The sequence below is a fragment of the Poecile atricapillus genome, chromosome W, assembly GCF_030490865.1.
Source record: "Poecile atricapillus isolate bPoeAtr1 chromosome W, bPoeAtr1.hap1, whole genome shotgun sequence".
Lineage (NCBI taxonomy): Eukaryota > Metazoa > Chordata > Aves > Passeriformes > Paridae > Poecile > Poecile atricapillus.
Genome location: NC_081288.1, coordinates 12545310 through 12564448, shown reverse-complemented (window position 1 = coordinate 12564448; position 19139 = coordinate 12545310). Strand labels below are relative to the sequence as shown.

Here is a 19139-nt window from a genome sequence, read left to right as displayed (position 1 = left end):
TGGAAGTTGGGGGGATGATGTACATGATAACTGCTCTAAAGCAGTAGGGAAGGCTTTCCTAGAGCAGGGAAGTGCAGGACAAAGTGCATGTTTACCCAAGTCACAGAACTCCACCCTGTCTTCCCACTGGACTGTCCTTTCAAATATGCCCAGAGGCAAGTAAAGCTTCCCAAGAGGTCAGAGTTCCTGTGTTATTCACATGAGAACTGGATTTTCTAAAAAATCATCTGGTTTTAAACTAATCTTTGAACTCAAAAGCACAAAATTCCTGAACTGCTATCCTCTTGTGATACAGTTTTAAACCACTTGGCAAAGCCCCTCCTCCCTCTTTATTTTATATTTCTTCAGTCACAGCAGCAGGACAGCTATGGACCTTGTACCTGAAACTTCAGCAGTGAATAATGTTCTCAGGATACAGGAATTGTATTAAATGATTTTCAATTATTTGAGAATCTAATTATACAAGAAAATCAGCAAATATCACTTTTAGGAAGAAGCAATTGTTGATAATGAGGGGGTAAGTTCTTTGCCTGCAGAAAGGATACACCATAAGACAAAGAGAACTAGAACCAGGAAATACCTCCCTTTTTATGTAATACCTTATCTTCTTTAAGCAACTGATACTCATTGGCCTAATACTATTGCCTTTGCATAGTTCTTGATGATTTCTGTGCCTTTGGGATATGCATATTTGAGAGTTAACTAATCAGAGTCACTTTTGGCCCCAAGTGACTAGATCATTTCAATACAGAACAGTGGGTTGAAAAATTACATCTCCTTCAGTGATGACTGTCCTACATAAACACTGACTGGGTTGTGAAACCAGAGCAGTCATTCAGCTGTGTATATTTGAAACACCACTCTTATCTATAATGTTGCCAAAGTAGCAAGATGATTGATTGGCCCGTGGTCCTCATTCACTGAAAAGAAGTCTTCTTTTACTGCTGAGATGTTTCATTCCACAGAGTCTTGCTGGGGTCCTTCCACAGATTTCTAGCCTGAGAACTTCTAATTATGGTTTTTAAAGAAACTGTATTTAATAATCACTGTTAAATTTAAGTGCTAGTTACTGTTCCTAGGGAGGAGGTGATTATATAAGCAGGCTACATACTAAACTTATGTAATTACATTTCTTATATTTCCTGACTTTAAGATTACCATCTTACATGGGGGAGGAAAAGAGTTTTTGTGCATATTTTCTTAGGTTTAAAACCAGAGCAAAACCCAAAGCCTTACCCAATCTGCTATCACATCAGGTCACACTGACATAACACGTTCAAACATAAAGCTGGAGCCCTCAGACACATTAAGCTAATGTATTCTCTAGAGCAAACTGTTTAATTGGTAAAAGCCAACAGCCTTAACTTCTAGATAGCCACATCTGGACTGGGGGAGAGAAACACACACCCTGACAGTGAATTGTGCAACTGCTTTCTAAAGCAGGAAACAGCAAGACCTGGGATTCTAAGTTCAATTTTAAATGCCTTACAAGAATCCTTCCAGTAATTGCAGGTACCTTTCCATGTACTCCCTCTCTATTGCTCCAGCTTCTTCTGCTCTTCTCATCTCCCACCCATCATTTCTCAGCCTATCCTGCACTACTGTACATTTATATATATATTCCATATACCCCTTTTATTTCCCCCTTTGACTCAGATATTTTTTAATTATATTTTTAATATACTAGGTGGCCTAGGAAAGTCTACATGACTTTCTAAGCCAACAAAGCAATGGGTCAAATTCAGCTCTGGAGTACCTCCCACAAATTCATTGGACTAACACTGAAGAGGAATTTGGCTCTAAGACTTTTGTTAGAAGAAGTTGATTACATTCACAAGTCATTTACCAAATAAAATTTTAAAGTCATCCAGTAACATGGGGAGTACAACAGCACAAGCAAACATCTGAAAGTGAAGCAGATTAAAAAAGCAGCCGCCAAGGGCAATAAACTAATAAAGAAATGTAGATGCCTTTGACTTAGGCCAGACAGACGTTTATTGGAAGCCAAGATTAGTAAACCTTACCACTTAGAGTTACATGATCGTCTTTGGAGGCACTCTGTGTTTCTTTTAACTGGATCTCTGAGCTCACATCCACTTTTCTTCCAGACAGCTCTAAATAAGCTTTGAGAGATGCAGGTACCTTGACTGTAATTGAACCTGGTATAAATTTAAGTGAAAGCCAGTTAGTTTAACCCTGAGATCAAAGCATGAAATAGTCCATTATTCTACTAACTGGAATCAAATTATCTGGTTGTGCTTGGTTGGGTTTTTTTTTTAAAGTCTTCAGAAACAGTAATCCCTTTTTTTTGGTCACTGAAAGGATAAATGAAGGTATCTTCATTTATCATAAACAGAGTATGTCACGTATAGAAAATGGTTATCACAGTATGTCCTTCACAGACATGAAAATAAATAGTGACATACACTTCTAGCATTATCTTTTGGCAGAGGATCTTACTACAAGAATGATCAAGGGAAACAAACAGATCTCACAGGTATTATGACCTTAAGTTCATCTTCTAGTTGCATATTGACATTCCTGAGCAAGGACAGGGCATGAGACTTGACAAATAACCTGGCCACTGCTCAGCACACGAAGAAAGAATTGCTCTGGAAGGATGAGACACTGCTCACTTACTGTGAGCACTGGAGATTGTCTTTGCTTTACTGCTCAGGGCCAGCTGTTCACATCCTCCAACAGATGCAGTCTCAAAGCTGACTAACCAGCTTAGACTAAGCATCACTAACATGTAAACTAGTAGCAAAATTGCAGCTTTGGTGGCCTGAATAATTCTACTTTGAGATTAAAACCAAATATTCTGACTTCTGCTTGCCCTAAATATGTGCATCTGTGCATCAGACCAAAGGCAGACACTGGGCCCCCAACCTGCTCACATTAGTCATATTTTTGGAATAACTCAGTCACAAAGTTTGAAAGCTCTCTCCTACACATTAGATCAAAAAACCTGAAAAATTCAGAATACGTTTCCTTTTTATGTGCTCCTTAGTTTTTGCTCAATTTCAACATTCACTTTAGAAAAACATAAAACAGTTTCTTGACATACATTCCAGAAACTTAAGCAGAACATGGTAAGAATAATAGCTAAGTAGCACCAGAAAGCAGCCCTAGCTAAGCTGTTTAGACTCAGCAGAATCACTTGCCTATGACAGTTCTGATGAACAAATAACTTCCAGTATAATTTAGGCCTGCATTTTTCTGGACACACAAAGGCCTTAGAATAAGAAAGGGAAAAGGTCTTCATCTTTGGGTCCTCTTTGGAGAGCTGCACAGTGATGACTCATAAAAACCAACACACACGCAGCTCATTTATCACAAATGGGACATTTTCTACACTGCAGCTGTCGGCAGTTATTCTGAATTTACAGGGTAAACAGAAACAGAACTTCAACTTTGCCTTTACTAAACTGTGCTGCCAGAAGAGATGTCAGAAAATATTTTAAAAATAACATTAATTAGCTTTTATTAAATATATTCCTCTTCTAATTCAAATAGACATTAACTTAGCAAAATAAGTGACACAAAAGGTAACCAAGAAATAATATAAATTTCATTTCACTAATGAAAAAAAAAATTGATTGTACAAAAAGATGCACAAATTATTTCAATTCATTGACACCATCAGTCCCATTTTGAGTAACTGTTAGGTTTTAACAGGGCACAGGCATTGTCTCAGAGGAGACAGAAGTGGACCAAATACCAGGTTCACTTAAACCACCTGAAGTGCCTGACACGACATTAAAGCCAAGTATAAAAATGCTGTAGCATATTTCGGATGTTTTTTGTTTGTTTGCATTTTGGGTTTTTTGGTGTTGTGGGGATTTTTTTCCCAACTAGAATCAACAAGATGTTTTCAGGGCTTTATAATATACAGTATCATATCTTCAGAGTGGCAAAACTATGAATTCAACCTGAGGTGAGAGCTTTTAACTAAGAAGAGAAATTTTAGTGAGTAAGCAGGAGAGAAAATTAAGGCCAAATGCTTATGTAAGGCTCTCCTATCTTTGTTTTTCTGCCTTCAAATTTTCACAGTAGACATTTCAGTCAGAAGGGAAGAAAAATAAATGTATGTGTGTCAGTTATCACTGCACATACAGCATCATGGAGAAAACAGCTCAAGGCAAAGGAACACTGTAAGACTAGTCAGCTCTGCAGAATTCTGCTGGGTATACTGCCAGAAAAAAAAAGAAAAACATTGAAAACCACAACTACTTTTAATCCATCTTAAGTATTCTTATCCCTTACAGAGCTTATTATATTTTAAGTATTTATAGACATCTTCCAATAATGATGAAAAAAAAGGATGTAAATAGCCAACAATCACAAACTATTCTTCAGAGACAGATAAAAAAACCCCAAACCAAACCTTTATCTCCTTTTCTTTTACACCAAAATCTGCCACAAAAAATATTTTATTTTGTTTGCTAACCTTTCTGGGATTTCAGATCCACTTTTCTTAATTGACTGACATAAACATCAATTGTCCCATGATACGTAGAAGCTTTTAGACTTCCATCTGATGAATCTATAAAAAAAAACAACAAACAACTTGTGTATCATTTACTCTTTTTAAGTAAAGATTTACCAGATTTTTTCTTTATACCTCAAACTGATTTTTATCAATTTTTGTCTGTTTAATAAGTATCATAATAATTTACAGGATGTCAGCCTTCACTTAAGAGTAACAGTTTTCTGAAAAAACCCTATCTCCCCAGTCCAGAATTGGGACACACTCTGGTCCTCAGGCTGTAGCTCTGCAGTTGTTCTACATCTACAAGGGCCAAAGTGCAGTGCACTTCTTTCTACAGGAATGTCCTCATCTTTGTGTGAAAATCAAGCCCAAAACTGGAATACTAAGATCTCTTTTAGTTTCCAAAAGAGTTCATTTGCTCAGAGTCTGTGCAGGGAGAACTTTACCCAGGAAAGCAACTCCATGCAAAAATCAAGCAGCTGTTCACTGCAACATCTTGTTACACATAATAACTGAATACAGGCTTTGTGAAGTCTAATTCACTACATTTGAATGATCAACAAATGTTTAATATGTGCAAGAAAACAGCATTTGTTCTGTGCCCTAGAATAGGGAGAATAAATTTTCTTTCATACCTTACTAGCAGAAATTTATGATCATAAAACTTTGCAAAGAAGAATTTTTACAAATAGAAAGTCTTAAGAAGTTTTAATTGTACCCTTCAGTAGTCTTTATTTGCAATGTATTCTAATTTTAAATACATAGACTTCCACAATATTAAGTGAAGTCCCAAAGAGTTTACTTTCAAACTACTGAACAGGCTTATACATAATAAAAATTGCAAAGAAAATATAAAGAAACTCTAGAGAAGCATAAAAAAAATACATTTTTAAGTAAGCAAAAGGCAGTTACTGAGAGGTGTTTTTAGAGACAAAGCTAGAAATTAAAGTATTGGCAAGAAATCCTAAGATACTGACAGAGACTGGTTTCTGAATATGCACAGATGAAACCCAACAGCCAAACTGTTAGAAGTAGCTGAAATAATAAAATAACACCTGAATGAGACTTCCCATTTTAAAAAGTAAAAGCATTAATGAGAGAATGAATTTGATTAATCACGACAAGGATGTGTCATATCAACATTTTATGCTTGCCATACAGTTTTACCTCTAATTAAATTCATCTGTAGCTTTTCTGATCCCAGGTTTCAAGCACAGATGCCAAAGATCAGTGCATTGCTTACAACAGCAAAAACACAGAAAAGGATCTTTATCCCACAGCTAAAGCTGATTTCTTTGGAAGGGAAAGTAATTAAAAAAAAGCAGCTAATCCATACTTAGCTGAGAAATGGAGAAGGGCTTTGGCTATAAAGAAAACATTAGTAGCTAGAACTGAATGTGAATGCTTCTGACATGTCAAGACTTTGGATTAAAGAAGGCCTGTTCGAAATATGAAAAAAAAAATTAACTCTTTTGCTTGTCTAAGTGAAAATGAAACATTGATTTTAACTAATGACTTTTTAAAAGGTTGCTCATAATAGTTGAAAAGTTAAAGTCATTAGAACTGGAAAATTTGACATGCATCAACTTTTTAAATGCACATTTTAAGTAGTGATCACTAGAAGCTTTCATGCAAAAGCTGTTTTGCAGATATTCACCATCAAATTTAGTAACAGCCAATTATCAACCCTCCACATAATCTTGACAGAGATTTTGTTGGCAACAGATACAGGAAGCATTCAGCCTTCCACTCTCCTGCTATAAACAACCCATAGTAAGTTCCTTTTCTATTCTAGGAAGAAAGAAGAGTCTCCTGTGACGGAACAGCAGCTCTCTCCAGGGAGAACAGCTACAAACAGTCCACACACCACCAGCTGATGGTGCTTTAGAGGGACAACATTTACCCACTGAAACCTTACTCTTCCCACTTCTCAAATGCAAAAGCAGCTCCTGTGAGATTCTTCCCAGTGAGAAGACAACTTTTGTGATTCTACAAGACTGAACAAAGTGTTCTTTCCTAGATCTTCAATTAATAAATACTAAAATAAAAAGAATTCTCATTTTGTGAGAGACTGGATTGGGTTTGCAGAAGGCATCAGCATGAATAAAGGAAGCAGGAGCAGGGCAGTAAGGACAGGCTCACCAAGGCACAGATTTATCAGAAAGCCAAAAACAACCTTGAGGGAGATGGAAGACATTGCATTTTCCATTGAAGAACAGTTTTGGGAGGATGACTTGCCAGATTTCGACTCCAGAGCACCTCACTAATACAAAGTTTCCTATGGCTGAAGAAACCACAGCAGTTTCAAAACCACCAAGAAGCTTGGCAGCACTAACCAAACACTAAACCTGACATTAAAATACTGTACAGTAAACAACTGTTAAGCTTTGACCTGTGGAAGTAACATGAAATATCTTTTATGGAAACAACAGAATATGATTTATGTAATGAATGTTACAGATATGATGTTAAATACAAGTTTGTATATACAATTAATAATACCAAGAAACATGGAATTGTTCATCACTTCTTCAAAGTCCATAGAGTTGATGTTTTAAGTTTGTCTCTAACTCTTAACAAATAAAGGGGAATAAAAGAAAAATGGATTTAAAAAAACCCCAAAAAACCCAAAGATGGGGCACAGAAAAGTGCCCAAATCTAAATAAGTATTTCAACAATAAAAAATTACCATACACTAAGAAGCATAGGCTGATAGGATAAAACACATAACAAATAGTAATAGAGACAATACGTATTTTATGGTTAGCACAGATTAAACCTAAGGCAATTTATTTTCAAATATATACCCAGTTCTAGCTGATACCAATGTGAATAACTGAAGGTAAAAATAAGGAAAAAATGTATAGTTTGAATTCAGAGTTTGCTGAGGACTGACAGGGAAAAGGTTTTCTCCAGGTTTTTCAAGGGGGAGAACAAGGACAACGCCTTTTACTAGAAATGGAACAGATGGTCACTCTTGAGCAGCTTTAGCTATTTAAGAATTTACTGGTACTAGAGAAAAAAGATGGAAAAAAAAGGGCACAGTGAAGCAAGATGTCCTTGGCAAGGACAAAAGTCTTTGTTAAGATTTATGAAAATTAAAAAGGGCTTGAAGAATAAAATTTAACTCACATAACTTGGGAAAGACTGCACAAAAAAATCAGTGAAAGACCTACAAAAGTAACATTTAGTATCACTTCTCCCTTCACTTTATCAGCCAAGCACTAAAGAAAGGATTAAACACAAGTGATCTTTCCTTAAATCTAAGTAAAAACATACTTTTCCTAATAGCACCTAAAGACTGACCTTGTTCATGGTAAAATCAGTGACAGAATCAATCTCTATAGGAACACCAAATATTTATTATGATTTGATTACAGACTGGAGGAAGAATAAAATTCCAACATATCTGAAGTGTGAAGATTTAATTTCTGCTTAGCTATCTTGTATTTCTTATGTATAGAAAACTGGCAAATATTCTTTATTTAGTTCATTGTTCTAAAACTGTCACATGAGAAGTATTATAAGGAACTGAAATGTAGTCATTGAATAGACTTCAATATTATTTATTATCTAAAATTCACAAAATTGCACATACTACTGAAAAATCCTTAGCAGTCCTGACCATACTCACCATGAGGACCTGGCAGAACAAATGATGCAATACACAAAGCAAAAACTCTCACAAAAACAATTCCTTTCCTAACTAAATTATCCAGGCTATCCTTTTACCTCTTAATGATCTATTTTCTACCCCAATTTTTTAGTTATATCTACTGGTTGTAAAGGCTGTAATCTCTTTTTGATAAATTACTCTGCTCCAAAACAGCCCAAACAACCAAACAACCTGGCTTGTTGAATTTGGAGAAAAGGAAACTGGGGGGTGACCTCATTGCTACCTGGGGAAGGGCAGAAGGAGGTGCTGAGGTTTTCTCCCCCGTGTCCAGTGAAAGGTTTAATGGGAATGGTTCTTTTTTAGGAAGCAATTTTTTTTCAGAGAGAACAGTTGGACTGGATGATCACTGTAGGTTCCTTCCAGCTAAAATAAGGGATAAGGCCTCGAGCAAACTGGTTGAATAGGAGACGTGCTCACATTTTCAGAGTTGAAAGTCTGGATCTTAAAAGTCTTTTACCTTTAGAAAAATCCATAAAAATACCAGGGATGTTTAATGCTCTTTAGAAAAGGATGAAGTCTAGCTACTGCTGTCAGAATTGAAATCTGAAAAATAAACTTTCTTCAACTGTAAGATGTGTCTTAATGCTTAAGCTGAACCTGGTTAGTTAAGGAAAATAATCATCATCTGTTGATGGAAAAAGCTACCTCCTATATTAAGAAACCTTTATTTAATCACTCTTTATATCCTGTGAGTTTATTTAAGAGAAGGAAAAACAGCCTTGCAAGTTGAATTTAATTTTGTGGTTTAATGACTAACTCATAAGAATGTGTCTTGCATTCATTTTCCAGGAATGTTAATATAGAGCTCTTAGAAACATAAGATTTGTTAACGGTCCTTGAACAATTCTTAGAGATTGTCTCCAAAATATGCTTAGTGAGTGACTACAGTTAACATCTCCAGCAGAAGTCTTCAAGATTTGGGCCTGAGGAAATTTTTCTACATTCAAAAAATACACTAAGCCTTGTCTATGATTCTGTTACTTCAACTTTCTGCCATAGCAATAATTAGAATTTGAGTTTCTCACTTTGGTGTTTGTGTGCTATAAAATGCACTGATAGAAGGTATACCATAACTGATAGCTCTGAGTTATCCTGTCATATAAATGCCCAGGTTCCCAAAAAAAGGTTTATGAGCTATTTTCATTTCTGAAGGGAAAACTATTAGCATAATAGTTTGAAAGCACTGAAATTATCACAAGCCCTCCCATCACCTCCCCAAATAAGAATACATCAATGATTAGCTTCCTGATATAAAAACTAAACATAGCTAACCACTGTTTGCAATAAATGCAAGATAGAGAACTACATTAAGGGCAAAACTGTATTTGATGTAGACTTAAAAATTCTCATGTCCTTTTATCCCATCTTTATCTAAAAGATGACACCTAGACTCAGTCTAGCTTACGTAAAGTCCAGCAACTATTGGGTATCACGTGAGATTGTGTGCCTTTCCCAACCACAAAAGGGTCTTATTCAGCCACACTAATCAGTGTTACTCCTGAAAAGGAGGCAAAATCATCTGTGTGAAATCACCTCCTTTTTACTTCCCGTGTGAACATTTAGCTTTTATAGAAAGGAGAAGAGCAAGAGAGAGAGAGAAAGCAGAACCTACCTACTGTGATACTCCCTGTTTTGGTCTGAAGGTTGGTATTACCTATAATGAAAAGGGGGAAAATGTTAAAAACATTATTTTTGAAACAAATTATTTATTTGTATTAAATATTGTTGCTTTACAAACGAAAGTCTCAACACATGTGGGTAACAATTAAGTGATTCCAGACCAGAAAAACTTTAAGTCAATGACACCACCTGGATTTGAGGGAGAAAAAAAAAGTAAGAGGAACGTGCAAGGTTAATGCACAGTATTGTCTTATTTTATTTTGGGCAATTTTTTTCTTAATTGCTCTGCTACCTGCAATAGCACTATGGGTGATTTAAATTCAATTCCATGAATAACATAAACAGTTTCTATTTTCCTCTTTTATACACCTATACCCCACATCTGCTGGAGGGAATCCTGTGTGTTATCTGCAAAGCTACTTCCTGGACCCACTGAACATTTCCTACTCCCTCCAAACTTACTCTGATTTTCAATGACAACCCCTTGTCAACATTTCCATCGACTTCAGAGTACGTTAGGCAAAGTGGAGAACATCAAACAAAGTGTGTCAGACACAAAATGTAGAATGGTCTTCTACTGAACTTGCATCACTTTAAACAGCCACAGGTGTTCCAGCCTTAAAATTTCAAAATTCTGCCCTTTCACCCATAACATCAAGAGAATCTGGAAGGACAACAGATGTACCTTGTGACAGTATAGACATCTATACTGCTAATAGTAACTAAATTGTACAAACTTCTACAGTTCCATGTATAAATGTCTCAGAAAATGCCTTAAATAAAAAACTAAACCACACCATGTCATCCCTGCCATTCTCTCAACCTCCCGAGAGAGAGAATGAAGAATAAGGCTGATCACAGAAACTGAGTGCAGTTCAGTAATACACAATAGTCATAATTCTCAGATCTTTCAGAAGAGGTTTTAAAAATTGCAAAAGGATTAAGCTCTACCCTGTCTTATGTAATTACACAGTAGTAAACACTGATTAGGGCAGAGTGCATTCCACTGTATATGACCTGTATTTTTCTTAGTGGTTCATGGGCTAAAAGCTAGAAAAGCAGCCTATCATCAACAATCTTAAATTAATCTTTCCAAGCACATACTACACAAAATACTTCGGAGTTCTGAAAATCACAGCAGAAACAAAAGCATTTTTCAATGATCTTGAAAGATGTTTGGCTTCACTCTTTCCTGTTTTTAAAAGGCATGCTATAATTATCCCACCCTTTTCCTCATTTTATCATGACTGGCACTTAGTTTGGTACAACCTACAAAAAGACCTAGGGTTTTGTCAGCCAGCAGCTCCCATGGAGTAGCTGAAGGCAGATTATATTCTGTCAGCATATAGCCCCTGGGTCTGCTCTTTGTTTACCTGGGGGTTTTCTGTTTTGATAAGTGGATCCTTGAAAAATATTCAACATGTAGAAACCAAATTTGTTTTAGACACATACTTATATGGCAGAACCACCAATGCTGCACATCAAAACAATGTAATGGTGTGAAAAGCTCACTTCAAGCATCTAGCTAGAACAAAAGCTGCTTTTGAAGCAGACAGGAATGTCCTGCACTGTCTACAGACAGTGCACAGAATTGCACTTTTGGTCATGTACCACCTGTTCTCTGAAGGCCAACGCTTACCTTAGGATTTTTAAGTTAGGTAAATATTTCTTGGGCATATCAAGAGCAAAAAGAGAAAGCCAAGACCAAAGGTATTTATACCAAATAATTGATTATTACAACCAATTTCAGTGTAATGCAATACTATGATATCCAAAACATAGTAATTTTATCAGAATATCAAGAGCAGTGCCTTAGTGTTTTGGGGTTTCTGAAAAGAGTTATCTTTTCTATCACCTACAATCTTCAATGAACATTGTAAAATTTCAAATTACCATACTGCAATCAGGATCAGTATAGAACCAGGGGCAGAAAACGGATTTTGGGATTCAAAGGCAACACTTTATGCTGTGCTATTTATATTCCTTCAATTTGTTTTGGTGGCTCTCAACAAGGCAGGATTATTTCAATGCACAAAAAGGGAAAATAAACCATTATGCAACTTTTTACCACTTTAGAAATTAATTTTATTTTCACTTTTTATAGATATGTCTGTACTTCAGTCTGATGAAAATTTAAAATGCGAAGTTACAATTCCACTCTACATACAGAAATGAAAATCCAGAAGTGAAATACAGAAATGTAGCTGAACTGTACAGAACACACTTTGGTATATCAAGAGTATATCAAGGTATATCAAGCTATATTTTCTGGAGGGATCATAGGACACCAAGCTCAAGCACTGGACTGCACTACCTTTGGAAGATGGCAGATATTCTATTTTGTCTTATTCAAGTCATTGAACTTCAAGGCAGTTGTATGTTCACCCCTTCCTGTATATACATTAGTGGGCAAATACATGAAGTAACCTCAGTAACCTTGTTTCCCAGTGTGATTCTTTTAGATAATTGAATAGTTACTAGACTAGGACAGAAGAAAAGGCCAAGAACAAATATAAAGTCCATCACAGGCTTTACTGATGTAAAGCAGCAAAAGCTGAGTGCTGACAGTTTGCAAGGAAGCTTTGCAGGTGAGGAAGGACCTGCGCATCTTGATGGACACCGTCCCCAGTGGGAGTGAGTAAAGAAAGTCAGCTGCACACTGAGCTGTATGATCAGTACAGACTGCAAGTAAAGCCCTCCTGTGAGGCTGCATTAGAATATTGTCTCCAGTTTTCAAGTCAAGAAAGACACTGGTGTACTTAACCAAAGCCAGAGAAGGCACTGAGAAGATTAGAGACCCAGGCCAAGCTACAGATGCTCTGAGAGCATCTGTTTGTTTTGCTTTAAAAGGAGAAGGCTGAGGAGGAGTCTTCTTGTGGCCTTCAACTACCTAATGGGAGGGTATGGAGGAAAAAAAGACATTCTTCTCATGCTGATGCAGAACGAAGGAAGAAGTAATAATGGTTACAAATCATAATAGAAATTATGATTTTAAAAAGTTTTTTTCCTCACTCTTCCAGAAGAATAATTCAGAGTGGACCAAGATGTCCAGAAAGGTCATACAACCTCTGGACCTGAAAACACTCAAAGCTCAAGTAGACAAGGCCTTGAGCAAGCTTGGTCTAACTGAGCCCATTTTAAATGTTAGTTGGGAAGGATTTTGATATTTAGTCCAAATTTGAAGTAGATTTATAAAATAAATTAATACTTAATGCAACTCAACCCAAGACTTTGGGACTGCTGCAAAGAGGGGGTTTCCTGTTCCTCCCATGTGACCCTTGGTAAAGAAGGTGCACTGTAATGTTATTGTCTCTTAAATAAAGAAATTTCACATGATCAAATTTCTTTTTCAGGTGTCAATTCAAAAGCTTAATACCTTAGCACCTAACATCTGTAATGCCTGTTACAGAAGCTGATGAAAATTACCCAAAACTAACGCCTTTTAGATCAATGCATTACTCATTTGCCACAGGAGCATGAAGCATGCAAATGAACAGTTGTGAAAGCCTGAGCTCTACCAGTGTCATGATTGTACAGCCTGAGTTTCAACCACAAAATGTCTCAGAGAGGTTTGTAAAGTCTGTGCTGCCCTAACTACAATTTTCCCAGTGCAAAAGCAGTGAAATCTAGCTCAGTTTCGTGCAGGATATGCTGATTTGATGCCATCTACAGTGTCAGCTGTAGGGAAACTGACTTTTGCCAGTAAACACCTGGACCAGATTGTTTCTTGGGAAACTCCTGCAATTGTGCTACCCCATGAGCAACAAACAGAAGTCAAAGTAACCATTTTTTTCTAGCACAAATTTATAATAGGAGCTATCTTGTCTGCTAATAAGTGTTTGTATGTGTACTTTAAAAGCCTCTGCTCTAACTATTAAAATATGATTGGGGAACATGGTATTTTACAAAAACTATTTTTTCCCCAAAAAATAGGGTAAAATTACCAAGCAAATGTTAATGTGCAATTTTTTAAAAAAAATGTACAGCTAAAATAACATTAGGTGTTCCAAACCCATTTAGTAGAGAGGTCATAAAAATAATCCTGAAGTAATGTAAGAAATGTCTGCATAATTTGGATGCAATTCTATTTGTTTTCACATTGTTCTTCAGCTTAATGGCAACAGGCATTACTGAAGGAAGTAAGTTATTAACTACAGCATTTATGATTTCATTTTTATGAAATATTTTTCATTTTTATAACAAAAAAATAAAAATAAACTCTTGGATGTGCACATGAACCTGCTCACAAATTGATCACTCCACAATATCAATAAAAGTTAAAGAAAAAGCCAAACTAGCATGGCTTATCAGACAGAAGTTCCAGAAATAATAAAAGTCTACATGTTAGAAAAATACAATAACAAGAGAAAGAGCAGCTTATTTCTGTTGGTGCATGCTGAAATTAACTTTACCTAACAGGTTTAGAAACCATTCTCACATTTAATATAAATGGACAGAGGACTTGTTCCTTCACGGAATAAAGAAGTCGTTTTTCAAGCAAAATGACAACATAAAATTGCTAAGAAATTGTAGCAAATTATTTTTAAGGGATATAGCTGAAAATCTGGAACCTTGACAGAGCTGAGTAATTTTCTTTGTACATGCTCCAGTTTGTTTTACTCAATGGTAAATCACCACAAATGCATTACAGCAGCGTCTGAATTCAGTGGGAGTTTTGTTAAATTAGAAAACCACACCAGATTTGAACCTCAACTGCTGCTTAAATAAAAGACTCAGAGTTTATTAGTTTTAGATCTGGGGGAAGGACACCAAAGGGTGGATGGATTAGAGACTGCTAAGAAGTTCTAAGAACTTCTTCTAAAAACAGAAACTGTCACCACTCTTAATATAAGGTGCCAGCAAACACACAGGCCATTTCTAATAAAAACTTCTCATTATGATTCTCTCCTACAACAGCTCTTTGTAGGTGATCTGTCCAAGAGTTGCTTCTCCTATGAAGAAAATAAAGGATGGGGAGAGGGGAAGAGAAGCCTCCTGACAACTTTAAGTATCATTTTAACTGCTGAATATTAGAATATTTTGATGTTCTTAGTATGTGTGACATTCTTTCCTATAATACACACTTTTTGCTATTAATAAGTGTGCTTATGAAACTGTTTTGAAAAATACAGTCTGCTAGGTGGCAAAAAATCAATCAAGTCTCTAATAGAAGAACTGTTTTGCTCATATACTGTGCACAGCTGATTTAGTGAGAGTCTACTGCATTAGTGCATTTGTTACTGTGAACATTACTGAACACCTTCAAAGCAGTTTCATTTGTGACACATTTTCCTTCTTACCATGAACACTTCCCAGCATAATATCACCAGATTCTGAAGAGAGAGATGCTGATTCTGCATAGAGATACTTTGTTTTCAGCAGCCCATCTTCAGTAGATATACTGATGGTTGTCCCCTGCAGCTTCTCTATATTTACACTCTAGGAGAAATAAACATAATTGAAAATTTGTCATCACAGCTTGAAAAAGCAGTGGGAAGTAACACTATTAAGACACAAAACAAATGGAAAGCAGTTGTTAGTGCAGGACAAATGGAATCAGGTTCTTAGTTAAAAGCTACACAAGACAAAAAAAAAAAACCTTTTCATCCAAGACCTCTGACTTAAGGACTAACGAGTCTTCACAACATTCCTATGAGTTATTGCATCCATCACTCAGGTGAAGAACCCAAGCTGTCACAAACAGATGAAAGAAAAACTTGATTTAATTTTCAAAAATTAAACACTTCATTTTGAAAAGTAAAAGAAGGATTAACTTAAATTATGAAGACTGGATACAGCATTATGACACTTAGAGCACTGGTGATCAATTTTCTGCCACCTCAAACTGAAACATCCACTGTCTTTCTTACATGCAGATATTTATGAAGATTTTTAACTGGCTTACTTTGTACATATGTCTTTGGTGAAGGTTTGCAAAAAAGCCTCACCCAGCTGCCCTTTTTCTCAGCATAATTTTCCTATTACCTTGGTTACTCAGGCTTCTATTCTTGGACTTAAGCCTCAAGACATACAAAGCCTTGAAAAACCAGGGATAAGATCTCCATTTCTACTTCTTTTCAATAGAAACAGAGAGAAAGAATAGAATATGAGAAGTTGCACTATGGATTTGGGAAGTAAGAGGTAAAAAGTGAGATTATCTATGTAAAAGTGAGGAGCCATGTGATATAATGTCAATCTATTTGAACAAAACAGAACAATTCACATGCTTGTGCAACAACCATATGAGACTGAATTCTATTCTCAGTTAAATTTGATTTATGATGGGAACACGCAATAGTTCCTGCTTGGACCCCACACTCAATTTGTTTTTGTTTTGCTTAGACTTGCAGTGAATTTCACAAAATCTGTACCCATTATATGAAACCATATATGACTTTCTAGATCAAACTGTGCCTTACTCAAATTTTTTTTAAAACTTCCTTGTCATTTTAGTATTGCCATCCTGTGCAAAAAAAGTTGATATAAAAAAATAAGTCTGTCAACCCTTCCAGTCTAATATTATATAAAGAATAAGCTACGGATGAAGAAGTATTCTGACAAGTAGCCACTAGTGCTGCACAAACTCAGTGCTGCACTGTGTCCCAAAAACTGAGCTGAAGAGGGTGGTTTAGTATGGACTATATGATAGCCAAATTATACTGTGGCCTTACCCATCCATTCATACTGAACTACTAAATTATAGGATTACAAAAGAGACTACTGGCTTAAGACTTTTCCCATGATGCTACAATACAGATTAGATCTCCAATAATTTAGCAAGATACCTTAAACTTTAAGAAAATCAAAATGCTATGCATAACTCATGGTACAATTGGAAATCCATGACAGTCAATGTCTACAATCACTGCAGGTGTTGCTGCTTAGGGCTATGCTACAGATAGAAACAAAATCCAGTAATATAAAGCACAACTTATCACAACTGAAACAGCAAGTCAGCTTTTCATCATCTGCTGCTTGCAACAAAACCCTATTAACAAGAGATATTAAACTTTAATTTACATTGCATGTGCCCTAGGAATGTTTCCCACAAAGCAGCCCCCCACTCCCTCACCCTGCATGGCAAAGCACAAACCTGCTCTGCCACGTGGCCACAGCCACAAGTAAAGGGAAAGCCACTCTCCTTTTAGGTGTTATGATCAAACCTGTTCTAAGAGTTAAATGACTTGCAAAGAAAGAACATTTCCCATTTGAGCAGGGCCATCACTGATATCAGCACACTGAAAATAGAGCAAAGCACACTTTAAAGGGGAAGAATAAAATGAAAATTTGGATACAAACTGGCTGCCTTGTGGCATTCCTAAGCAGGCAAAGGGAAACTCAAAAAGCTACCTCTCTTACTATAGAATGCAAGTTTTAACTCTATTTAGATATATTGTTTTATTTAAAAATTAAGTGCTTTATTGTAAACAATCTCACATACCAACTCATTTACCAGCCTCACCTACCTTTCTTAAAATTGCACAGTAATAAAAAGAGTTGTCTCAGCTCCAGATCAAAAGAAGTTACTATGAACAGTAAAACAAAAACTACCAACACAAAGAATGTTTGTTTCAGAACAACCCAAATCAGGGCAGGGGCATGGAGGAGGGGAAAGTCAGACTGCTCAGGTATAAGAATAAAAAAGTATTTTAGATAGGGAAAGCATGGAAAAATAGGATTGCTTTTCAATGAAAATAAATATGTTTTCAATCCCAAATTCTTTAACTCTTGTAGATTTTTGGCAGAACATAGATGTCTGGCTCTATAAGCAAGTGTTATAGAAAAGTCCCCATGGCTCAGATTAGCTAATAACTCCCCAGCAAAACAAATCTCCTTATTTCTGTCCATTGAACCACCAGATCTTCTGGAAAAAATTCCTTCCCTTGGGCACAGAGCCTCGGGGGTTGCAGTTACTGAAACTGACCACACGCTCAAGTTCCACTGGTTTCATCTGCCTAAATCAGGCTGAGAAGGCTTTATACCTGAACACATTTTCAAGATAAAAACTAGTATATTTTTGTGTTTAAACAAGACATATAGAGCTTTTCCTCCACATATTCATGCTCTTAGCCTTCCTTTTTGTGCTATCACTGTTCAAACGTTTTACTAGTGTCTTCTCCCACTTCCTCCCTTAAAAAATATTCTTCATTTCTCAAGTGCTTAATGCCTTTTACCACATCCTCTCCCTCCCCACCTCCAGGAGGGGGCTGGAAATGCTGACAGAGCCATAATTACATAATGATGACTGCAACTGATGGAAGAAACATCTCATACAAACACACAGAGGAGACATAAGGCTGACTGATTATTAACAGAAGTAGCCAGTTGAGAAAAGAAATCCATCCTCCCTAAATACACTACAAAGTTTGTTAGTAAGGAGTTCAGTAACATAAGCCAAAATATTGTTCTGTAGCTGTGAATTTGTGCTAAAATGACTCACTTCACTCAAGTTACTACAGCTTGACAGCTCTAAGATTGACCTCTTGTAATATTACACACTGTATACAAATATTCATGATCACAAAGAAGCACTTCAACTTAATCTGCACAATATTTGTTTTACTATTTCAGAAGGATGGTGTTTCTGAAAAGACTCAATTTTTAAAAAAGCATTTAAAGGCTCAAAGTAAAACAATTTTCTATATGAACTGTATTTTCCCATACAGATACAATTATTACATTTATTACATAAAAGGCAGTCTAACACTCACTTACAAAGAAACACAGATACATTAATGCTGACAGTTTTTGGAAAATCCAATGGCAAGTTGCTTAGTTTACATCAGGACATTAAGAACAGCTCACAGCTGGCTCTAGCAAAGTGAGCTGATCTGGGAACCCACCCTATAAGGTGTACAATAGTGCCAAACAGCACTTCACAGAGATGACTTTGGATGCCTGGAATTTAATAGTTTGGTCTCAAATTTATCCTTGGCAAGGGAGGGTTACCCCCCACTGCCTGATTCTACCCAGTGCTGTTGGTTTTAAGGGTACCTATGGATTCTGACAGAACAAACATCCAAGCTACTGCCAGACTCAGCTTGGCTCCACATGTTCATACAGCAACACCCCAGATCTAATGAATCCTAGTGCAACCAGTTGCATGGACATTACAATACCTAAAACCAAGACTGGGTGTGAGAACTGCAAGGAATTTAGCTCTACATTATTTTAAATAAAGGAGAATTGCCTGCTTATGCCAAGAAACAAAACCAGAGTGCAGTAGTTTGTGGTTAGTCTCATACTGCCATCTACTGTGAAAAACCAAGCTAGTTCTCTACAAAAATATTCTCTTTGTGATTCTTCACACTGCATCTCATAGCAAGATTATACATGATTATATTAAGTCTG

General features: G+C 36.3%; 1 protein-coding gene across 3 annotated transcripts in view; it reads right to left on the bottom strand.

The window, feature by feature from the left end:
• The window catches only part of LOC131591724 (protein FAM185A-like), a 39199-nt gene that overhangs the window by 10005 nt on the left and 10055 nt on the right, over nucleotides 1–19139 (bottom strand). For all 3 annotated transcript variants that reach the window (XM_058862710.1, XM_058862709.1, XM_058862708.1), the window contains exons 4-7: nucleotides 15089–15227; nucleotides 9781–9822; nucleotides 4451–4546; nucleotides 2025–2159 (exon numbers count right to left, since the gene is read on the bottom strand). In XM_058862710.1, the coding sequence (XP_058718693.1) occupies nucleotides 2025–2159; nucleotides 4451–4546; nucleotides 9781–9822; nucleotides 15089–15227 (412 nt within the window). The remainder of the gene's footprint in view (nucleotides 1–2024; nucleotides 2160–4450; nucleotides 4547–9780; nucleotides 9823–15088; nucleotides 15228–19139) is intronic.